The 11,230-nt window shown below is 42.0% G+C and overlaps 1 protein-coding gene across 1 annotated transcript in view; it reads right to left on the bottom strand.

Annotated features, from left to right (window-relative positions):
• polr1a (RNA polymerase I subunit A) overlaps positions 1-11,230 on the bottom strand; it is a 154,916-nt gene that overhangs the window by 66,851 nt on the left and 76,835 nt on the right. Inside the window, 5 exon segments of the mRNA XM_055649274.1 lie at positions 234-332; positions 1,787-1,945; positions 7,122-7,160; positions 7,162-7,205; positions 11,012-11,195. Coding sequence (XP_055505249.1) covers positions 234-332; positions 1,787-1,945; positions 7,122-7,160; positions 7,162-7,205; positions 11,012-11,195 — 525 coding nt within the window.

Here is an 11,230-nt window from a genome sequence, read left to right as displayed (position 1 = left end):
TCTATCTTCCCCCTTACACTCTCGATCCCGATGAAGAGTCTTGACTGAAACATCAACAATTCCTAACTCCCTGCACAATTGCTGCCAGATCCATAGACTTCCTCCAGCACAAACAAGACACAAAATGCTCAAGTAACCCAATTGAGCATCTGCACTTCCTTGTATCTCCGACTTCCTCCAGTTTTCTAGTCACAGTACAAAAGCACCAAACTGCTATTGAAGAAACATAATACCTGCATGGTATTTACAGCCGAGCCCTTTGCACCAGACTGTACCATGAGCTGAAGGTTGTTCTCTGGAAACTGTCTGTGAAGACCCAGAGGCATGCACACCTGTAAATCAAAACAAAAAATACACACAAGATATCAGTAACAGAAGAAGTACAATGTAATATCAATCCAAGCAATGCTCCATTTAATATTTTTTTAGTTTCATGCATTTAAAATGAAGGGGAAAGGGAAGTGAACATGGCAACCCCGTCTAACAGATAGTCTAGTTTGGAGAGACAATCTGGTCTTCTCATCTCATTCTAGTTTGAAAATTGCTTTGAAAATGAAATAAAAATATTTATTTGCAAACCAATGTGATTTAATCATTAAATGCACTGATGATATTTAAATTATCCATTATCATTTTATTTCAGTACATAATTTTGAAACATATTTTAGATCTTCAATATCTACATTAAATTATGTGGAAACATTTGGAAGATTTAAACATCTACAGCTACACTTTGTACATTTACCAAGACTGGTGGCCCGACATTCATGTTGCTCTGCTATTCAATAAGAATGTGGCCAATCCTGCATGCATTATCCACATATCCCTTGTTTTAGTGTTCATAAATCTTCTGGTATCAATTTATGGATGTACACAATGACCAAGCATTCCTCTGAGGAGTTCAGAATTCCAAAAAGTTACTTCCCACTGAATTTTTTCCTCTCATCCAAAAAGGCACATTCCTTTTCTTAACTTGGGACTCCACAGCAAGGATATGTCTCAATCGATTCCTTTCAGAATTGTAAGCGCTGTTTTGCAAACCTTACTCTTTTTAACTCCAATCACTATAGATCATTCTTACCCACTCCCCTAATATTATAATCACTTCATTGCAGATTTCAACCTGGTCGTCCGAGAGAAAATATTCAAATGATTAGAGATAAACTCTTTACACAATTCTGCAACTATCATCTCACCAAAGCCCCGAGGCAAGATTTCCTCCTTAACCCCCTTATAATAAAGGCTATTATTTGCCTTCTGGATTTATTGTAATAGCTGCAAGCTTATTCATTTTCGGAACGGCAATTTATTCTGTGGACTTAATTTGCAGATTTCTCACTTCTTCACAAAAGGAATCTCTATTCGTTTTTTTACTTTATAGATACAGCAAGGAAACAGGCCACTTTTCTCATCGAGTCCACTCCTACCCACTTTTCACACTTTCTTATCCGCTTCCTACACATTAGGGGCAATTCACAGAGTCAGTCAAACCCACTCTGCATTTGGCCCGTTGTTCAAGTAAACAACATAATAAATCCCCATACACAAAAGGATGGACATGATGGGAATTGAAAGAAAGTCCCTTATGCAGAAGAGCTACTGTATTTTAATACACACTAGATGAAACTATGCTATTTGGAACTTATCCACTCTGTTGGCAACACTAACACACGGTGAAAACTACAGGAAATGTTGTATTCCACAGCAATCATCCCTATTGCCTCCAACAAAACAAACATTTATTAGTAATTTAAAAAAAAAACAGTATTTGTTCCTCATTTCTGACCCTGTTGATCTGGTTGTTGTACTGATTCACTTCTTCTTTAAATTTCAGGTCCACTACATTCATGTCCCTGGGATCTTTACTGAGGTGAGCATTTTGCCACTTATCCTGAGCTTCTTCACACGAGGCAGACTCTGGCAAATTAAAAGCATTTCGGATGGCCTAAAGACAAGATAGACATGCTTGAGTTAAATTTCTATTCAACAAACTAGCAAACTTGACATTCCATGACATCTAACAATAAATATATAATATTTTTTCTTTTTTTTTTTTACACACACATGCATTTTACAGCACAAAAACCTTGAGCATAATTTCTTTACAGTGAAGTTTCAGGCAAAGCTCAAAAGGTCTGGAAAAATCAATCATGTTGTGAGTGATGCCCCTGTCCCACCTAGGCAATTTTTAGGTGACTACAGGAGACTAGTCGGTCACCACATGGTCGTTGGGTGTTGCCTCTATGGTCGTCTCCTCAGTCGGCCAAAGAATCGTAGCGTTTTTCTGGTCGCCGCTGGATTTTAAAATGTTCAAAACTTTTCGGCGACAATCGGCTTGACGCCAATGAGCGTAGCTTGACTTCTCCTGACGTAGGTGCTGTGGTAGGTTGTCGCCAGGATGACACAGGTTGTTGCCAGGATTATGTAGGTTGTCGTTGGTGCTGACTTTGTTTTTTTTTGTTGTTGTTAACATAGAAACATAGAAATTAGGTGCAGGAGTAGGCCATTCGGCCCTTCGAGCCTGCACCGCCATTCAATATGATCATGGCTGATCATCCAACTCAGTATCCCGTACCTGCCTTCTCTCCATACTCCCTGATCCCCTTAGCCACAAAGGCCACATCTAACTCCCTCTTAAATATAGCCAATGAACTGGCCTCAACTACACTCTGTGGCAGAGAGCTCAAGAGATTCACAACTCTCTGCGTGAAAACAGTTATACTCATCTCGGTTTTTAAAGGATTTCCCCTTTATCCTTAAGCTGTGACCCCTTGTCCTGGACTTCCCTAACATCGGGAACGATCTTCCTGCATCTAGCCTGTCCAACCCCTTAAGAATTTTGTAAGTTTCTATAAGATCCCCTCTCAATCTTCTAAATTCTAGAGAGTATAAACCAAGTCTATCCAGTCTTTCTTCATAAGAGTCCTGACATCCCAGGAATCAGTCTGGTGAACCGTCTCTGCACTCCCTCTATGGCAGTAATGTCCTTCCTCAGATTTGGAGACCAAAACTGTACGCAATACTCCAGGTGTGGTCTCACCAAGACCCTGTACAACTGCAGTAGAACCTCTCTGCTCCTATACTCAAATCCTTTTGCAATGAAAGCTAACATACCATTCGCTTTCTTTACTGCCTGCTGCACCTGCATGCCTACCTTTCAATGACTGGTGTACCATGACACCCAGGTCTCGCTGCATCTCCCCCTTTCCCAATCGGCCACCATTTAGATAATAGTCTGCTTTCCTGTTTTTGCCACCAAAATGGATAACCTCACATTTATCCACATTATACTGCATCTGCCAAACATTTGCCCACTCACCCAGCCTATCCAAGCCACCCTGCAGTCTCCTAGCATCCTCCTCACAGCTAACACTGCCCCCCAGCTTAGTGTCATCCGCAAACTTGGAGATATTGCCTTCAATTCCCTCATCCAGATCATTAATATATATTGTAAATAGCTGGGGTCCCAGTACTGAGCCTTGGGGTACCCCACTAGTCACTGCCTGCCATTGTGAAAAGGACCCGTTTACTCCTACTCTTTGCTTCCTGTTTGCCAGCCAGTTCTCTATCCACATCAATACTGAACCCCCAATGCCTTGTGCTTTAAGTTTGTATACTAATCTCTTATGTGGGACCTTGTCGAAAGCCTTCTGGAAGTCCAGATACACCACATCCACTGGTTCTCCCCTATCCATGCTACTAGTTACATCCTCGAAAAATTCTATAAGATTCGTCAGACATGATTTACCTTTCGTAAATCCATGCTGACTTTGGCCAATGATTTCACCACTTTCCAAATGTGCTGCTATCCCATCTTTAATAACTGACTCTAGCAGTTTCCCCACTACCGATGTTAGACTAACTGGTCTTTAATTCCCCATTTTCTCTCTCCCTCCCTTCTTAAAAAGTGGGGTTACGTTTGCTACCCGCCAATCTTCAGGAACTACTCCAGAATCTAAAGAGTTTTGAAAGATTATTACTAATGCATCCACTATTTCTGGAGCTACTTCCTTAAGTACTCTGGGATGCAGCCTATCTGGCCCTGGGGATTTATCGGCCTTTAATCCATTCAATTTACCCAACACCACTTCCCGGCTAACCTGGATTTCACTCAATTCCTCCAACTCCTTTGACCCGCGGTCCACTGCCATTTCCGGCAAATTATTTATGTCTTCCTTAGTGAAGACGGAACCAAAGTAGTTATTCAATTGGTCCGCCATATCCTTGTTCCCCATGATCAACTCACCTGTTTCTGACTGCAAGGGACCTACATTTGTTTTAACTAATCTCTTTCCTTTTCACATATCTATAAAAACTTTTGCAGTCAGTTTTTATGTTCCCTGCCAGTTTTCTTTCATAATCTATTTTTCCTTTCCTAATTAAGCCCTTTGTCCTCCTCTGCTGGTCTTTGAATTTCTCCCAGTCCTCCGGTATGCTGCTTTTTCTGGCTAATTTGTACGCATCATCCTTCGCTTTGATACTATCCCTGATTTCCCTTGTTATCCATGGATGTACTACCTTCCCTGATTTATTCTTTTGCCAAACTGGGATGAACAATTTTTGTAGTTCATCCATGCAGTCTTTAAATGTCTTCCATTGCATATCCACCGTCAACCCTTTTAGAATTAATTGCCAGTCAATCTTGGCCAATTCACGTCTCATACCCTCAAAGTTACCTTTCTTTAAGTTCAGAACCATTGTTTCTGAATTAACAATGTCACTCTCCATCCTAATGAAGAACTCAACCATATTATGGTCACTCTTGCCCAAGGGGGCACGTACAACAAGATTGCTAACTAACCCTTCCTCATTACTCAATACCCAGTCTAAAATAGCCTGCTCTCTCGTTGGTTCCTCTACATGTTGATTTAGATAACTATCCCGCATACATTCCAAGAAATCCTCTTCCTCAGCACCCCTGCCAATTTGATTCACCCAATCTATATGTAGATTGAAGTCACCCATTATAACCGTTTTGCGTTTGTCGCACGCATTTCTAATTTCCTGTTTGATACCATCTCCAACTTCACTACTACTGTTAGGTGGCCTGTACACAACACCCACCAGCGTTTTCTGCCCCTTAGTGTTTTGCAGCTCTACCCATACCGATTCCACATCCTCCAAACTAATGTCCTTCCTTTCCATTGCATTAATCCCCTCTCTAATCAGTAACGCTACCCCACCTCCTTTTCCTTTCTGTCTATCCCTCCTGAATATTGAATATCCCTGGATGTTCAGCTCCCAGCCTTGGTCACCCTGCAGCCATGTCTCCGTGATCCCAACTATATCATAGTCATTAATAGCTATCTGCACATTCAACTCATCCACCTTATTACGAATGCTCCTTGCATTGAGACACAAAGCCTTCAGGCTTGTTTTTACAACACTCTTACCCCTTATACAATTATGTTGAAAAGTGGCCCTTTTTGATTTTTGTCCTGGTTTTGTCTGCCTGCCACTTTTACTTTTCACCTTGCTACCTATTTCTTCTACCCTCATTTTACACCCTTCGGTCTCTACGCTCACACATTTAAGAAACCCTTTCCCTTTAACTCCATCCTCCACTGTCCCATTCAACACCCCACCCCCCTTATTCAGTTTAAAGCCACCCGTGTAGCAGTGGCAAACCTGCCTGCCAGAATGCTGGTCCCACACTTGTTAAGATGCAATCCGTCCCTTTTGTACAGTTCCCCCTTACCCCAAAACAGATCCCAGTGATCTAAGAATCTAAATCCCTACCCCGTGCACCAGTTCCTCAGCCACACGTTCAGGTCCCGTATCTCCCTGTTCCTGCTCTCGCCAGCACGGGGAACTGGAAGCAAACCGGAGATAACAACCCTGGAGGTCCTGCTTTTCAACATTTTTCCGAGCTCTCTAAAGTCACGCTGCAGAATATTCATCCCCTTTTTTCCGACATCGTTTGTGCCGACATGCACTACCACTTCCGGCTGTTCACCTTCGCCCTTGAGGATTTTCTGCACTCTGTCCGTGACATCCTGGATCCTGGCACCGGGGAAGGCAGCACACCATCCTCGCATCCCGTCTGTTGCCGCAGAAACCCCTGTCCGTACCTCTCACGATGGAGTTTCCCACTACAATGGCCTTGCCTGCCTTAGGCCTTTTTGGTTTTGGCTCAACAGCCCTATTCGCATCACAGGCCAGTCCGCCGCTCATGTCTTCTGTCCCAACAACTTCTAAGCGGATGAACCTGTTTACAAGAGGTACAACACCCGGGGACGTTGGCATTCCATGCTTCCCTCCCTTTCTCACTGTCTCCCACCTTCTCTCTTCCAGTACCTTAGGTGTAACAATCGTACTGTAGGACTTGTCGAGGAACGACTCCGTTTCTCGTACGAACCGGAGGTCGTCCACTTGCTTCTCCAGTTCCCCAACACGGCCCTTCAGGAGTTCTACCTGGATGCACTTTTCGCATTTGTAGCAGCCAGAGGCACCAGCGGTGTCCTTGACCTCCCACATACTGCAAGCATCGCACTGAATCAGCTTGCCTGACATCTCCTTCTCTGGTCTCTACCTCTCAAGCGTATTGCGTGGTCTCCTCTCCGAAGACTCTCGAGCCAAAGACTCACACTTTTCTCACAGGGCACTTCACTCACTGCCGCTCGCAAAGAGCTGTCCTGCTTAAATTGACTGATAAATTGCCTGATTTACCAATTTACAGAGCAAATTCCTCAGTTTTCAACTGTTTCCACCCCTCTCCTCCCACTTGGGCTAGAGCCAATCAGTCATATCTCTTGATAATCTGTTGCTGCTGTTGTTCCTCCCAAATCTACAGCAGAGTATGATTCTATTTCAAATTTTATGTCGAAGGGGGGTCCAGTCGCTGGTTTTTCGGCGACCTGCTACGACTATGACAGACGCCTAAAAATAGCCTAAGTGGGACAGGCCCATGAGAATGCACTTTGGATGGAATGAAATACAAAAATCACCATATCTTATCACTCAGCAAATATGTCAGAACATTTCCTTGTGTTGGTCTTGTACGATTTCAATGTTAAATACACATTGTGTTGCCAAGTTTTATCCAAAACATGCGATGGAATACAAACTAAGCTTATCTATTAGTTAAAAGCTTGTCCTATTGAAAGGAGTTACTTCTTTACCTTGGCCCCACACTGCGCCAGTTGTGCAATGATTTTTTTTTCGCTTTGCGTCTGCCTTGGGCTTCACTAGAATGTCCTCAACGTCTACATTTTAAAGAAAAGTATAATTTAGCAAATGTTGACGTTTGCCTTGAAGCTTCTGACATATTATCATTCAAGAGAACATTTCCTGACTTCGCAGCATGTTTTAACCTTTCCAAAAAAATTATTTTTCCACTTGAAATTCATAAAGAGGAACCTATTACAATCTAGAATAAATCTGCATTTTGTTTCTTACTGCAGCCACAAATTCATAACATGCATGAGGTTCAATATTATTCGTTGGAAATGCATAGGAAATGTGAAAAAAAAGCAACAAATTCCAGATTTTAAAAAGTTCTCCATGGTAGGCTATTTTCTAAGGTTAGGTTGCCTGGGATCCAGGAAGAGCTACTGACTGGAAAGAAAATTGACTTCATGGAAGTAGGCAGAGAGAGATGGTGGAAGGTTGTCTATCAGACTGGAGGCCTGTGACTACAAGGATGCCTCAGGGATTGGTCCCATTGCTGGCCCCATTCTCTTGGTTTATATGAATAATTTGGATGAGAAAGTAATAGGCATGATTAATAAGTTCGCAGATGACACTAAAGTAGATAGCAAAGATGGTTTTCAAAAATTAGAGCATCATTATGATCAGCTGTGCAAATGGGCAGAGAAATGGTAGAAAGAGTAGATTTGGGAAGCAAAATCAGTTCAGGAATCAAGAACCAGAGGGCACAGATTTAAAGTAAGAGGGAAAAGATTGAATAGGAACCCAAGGAGTATATTTTTTCATATAGAGGGTAGTGAGTATATGGAACAAGCTGTCAGAGGAGGTAGGTGAGGCAAGTATTATAACACAACATTTACAAGACATTTGGACAGATACATGGATGGGAACGGTTTAGTGAGATACGAGCCAAACTCAAACAGATACTGACAGATTTAGTCATAGACTACAGCTCTGCCTTTAACAACATTATCCCATCCAAGCTCATCACCAAACATGCGGATTTACGAGTCAGCACTCATCTCTGCAACTGGATCGACTTCCTGACCAACAGATGCTAATCAGTGAGGATAGGGGATGAATCATACTCCATGATAATCCTCAACACTGATACTCCACAAGGGTGCGTTCTCAGCCCCCTTCTTTACTCCTTGTACACCCACAACTGTGCAGCCATGTACAAATCTAACTAAATTTACAAATTTGCAGGCGACACCACCATAGTAGGCCAGATATCAAATAATGATGAGATGGAGTCGAGGATGGAGATGGAGAATCTTGTGACATGGTGTTGAGATAACAACCTTGTTCTCAATGCCAGCAAGACAAAGGATATAGTGGCTGACTTCAGGAAGAGAAGTGGTACACATACATTGACGGTGCTGAAGGAGAGATAGTTGAAAGCTTTGAATTCCAAGGACTAAATATCACCAACAAGCTGTCCTGGACCATCCAAATTGAAGCAATGGCCAGGAAAGCACGGCAACACATCTACTCCCTTAGAAGGCTTAGGAGGTTCGGCATGTTCCCAACAACTCTCACCAACTTTTACTGATGTGCAGTTGAAAGCATTTTATCGGGAAGCATCACAGCACGGTTTGGGAACAGCTCCATCCAAGACATCAAGAAATTACATAGAATTGTGGATGCAACATCATACAAACCAATCCATTGACTCAATTTATCAATCACACTGCCTCGGGACGGCCAACAGCATAATCAAGGAGGAGTTGCACCCTGTCCACTCGCTCTTCTCCCCTCTCCCATCAGGCAAGAGTTTTAGAAGTGTGAAAACGCACATCTCCAGATTCAGGGACAGTTGCTTCCCAGCTGTTATCAAGCAACTGAACCACCCTACCAACAACTGGTGCTGTCCTGAGCCACTATCTACCTCATCGGACTATCGTTGATTGGACGTTACTGGACTCTATCTTGCGCTAAATGTTATTCACGGTATTCCCTTTACCACGTGGGTGGCTCAATTGTAATCATGTATTGTCTTTCCCCTGACTGGTTGGTATGCAACAAAATGTTTTCACTGTACCTCAGTACACATGAAAATAAACTAAACTAAACCAAGGTAGGACTAACGTAGATTAGGCGTTTTGGTCAGCATGGTCAAGTTGGGTGAAAGGCCCTTTTTTCCATGCTTCCTAGGACTCTAAATTACAAAATAATTTTAATTTAACAAATTTCATACAAATTTTAAGTTCCACACACTTTAAAAACAAAGGCATACAAGAGACAAGCGGAGTAAGAGGTATATGCCAGCTACCCAAGCAGAATATGAAGAACTTGTGATTGGAAAGTAGGTTGCGTAAAATACCCAAGGCGTTTATGAAAATGTTATGTGGGTTAAGTAAATGCACTAATGGATGGCAAATGGAGTATAATGTAGGAAAGATCACATCTGGAGTACTGCATATATATTAGTTGTCTTATTTAATAGTGCAATTTGAGAGAATGTGGTGGAAACATTTCAGAGACGGTTTAGTAGATTAATACATGGAATACCTTTGTATGATGAGGAAAGGCTGGACAGGCTAGTCTAGTATCTACCAGAGTTCAGAAATATGAGGGGAGCTTTCATTGAAACTGAGACCTGGAATGTCACTGTTTAAAAATAAAGGGAGACCTATATCAGATAAAAATGAGGTATAGTTATTTCTGGCAGCAAGGTTATATGTCTTTAGGTTGTGCAAACAGTGTTTGAATAATTTTACGACTGAGATAGATAAGCAAGTTAGTAAAAGATTACCACCCGTAGGCAGGAGTGGTGAGTTGAGGTTACAATCAGATTAGCCATGATAATAAATTGACCTTCATGCTTCGGTAGATTCCATTCCTTTCATTCTACAAATTACCACACACTTTGATTAACTCTGATAGCTTCATCCCCAACACTTTGCCAAATACCTTCAAGTGATTGTAATGTTTTCCAACCAGATTCTCTAAACAGCTATTCAAACAATGTATTTTTAAACACACCATATTTTATAGATCTACTTGGTTCATTTGTAGTTCCACCAATCTGACTAAATGTCAGTACCTTCTTGCTCGGATGTTTCATAAATTATAGGAGCAAAATTAGGCCATTCGGTCCATCAACTCTATTCTGAATCTAAACTCGCCCACTAGTGGAAACATTATCTCCATTCATGTTTCCCCATAGGTGTTGAATGGTAGGGGGAGATTAGTAAACATTCAGCGGGTATCCAGCTTTTGTACTGGAATTTCTGCAGGGGTACATGTCTGATTGACATGGTATCATAAAATCATAAGTGATAGGAGCAGAATTAGGCCATTTGGCGCATCAAATCTGTTCCACCATTCAATCATGGCTGATCTATCACTCCCTCCTAACTCTAAAGGCATGTCCTTTTATTCTGAAGCTATGGCCTCTGGTCCTAGACTTGCCCGCGAGTGGAAACATCCTCTTCATATCCATGTTTCCCCATAGGTGTTACATAGAAATATAGAAAATAGAATTAATCTAGTGTGAAGCACCTTGAGACGCTTCTAAAAGTCTCTGTGTGAAAAATGTTTTTCTCATCTCGGTCCTAAAGGATTTCCCCATTATCCATAAACTGTGACCCCTTGTCCTGGACTTCCCCAATATCGGGAACAATCTTCCTGCATCAAGCCTGTCCAACCCCGTAAGAATTTTGTGTTGAACGGGAGGAGGAGGTTAGTGAACATTCAGCAGGTATCCAGCTTTTGTACTGGAATTTCTGCAAGGGTACAAGACTGATTGACAAGGTATTTCAATCAAAGCTGTGAAAATAATATTCCTTCTGTACTGAAGAATGAAAGGATCCAGTGGGGAGACAGAGCAAGTATTATACAGTAAATTATCTGTTACCTAAAGTAAATCCCCGGTAGAGCTGGAGATAAGCAGTAAAGAGTCGTGCCAAACAGGTCAGCAGTTTTCCACTGGTCTCGCCACCATACAGCTCCTGGCAGCAGTGGACCAGCCCATAAGCTGAACTGCCATAGTGAGCTTTGTCCAGAACACCACAAAGCAGCTCTCCTTCCAGAATAATAACCTGCCATTAAAAAGAAAAACCTGCATTTTTCTTCA

Source organism: Leucoraja erinacea, chromosome 1 (genome assembly GCF_028641065.1).
Source record: "Leucoraja erinacea ecotype New England chromosome 1, Leri_hhj_1, whole genome shotgun sequence".
Taxonomy (NCBI): Eukaryota; Metazoa; Chordata; class Chondrichthyes; order Rajiformes; family Rajidae; genus Leucoraja; species Leucoraja erinaceus.
The sequence above is the reverse complement of the archived record's forward strand: the minus strand, read 5'-3'. Positions and strand labels throughout refer to the sequence as shown.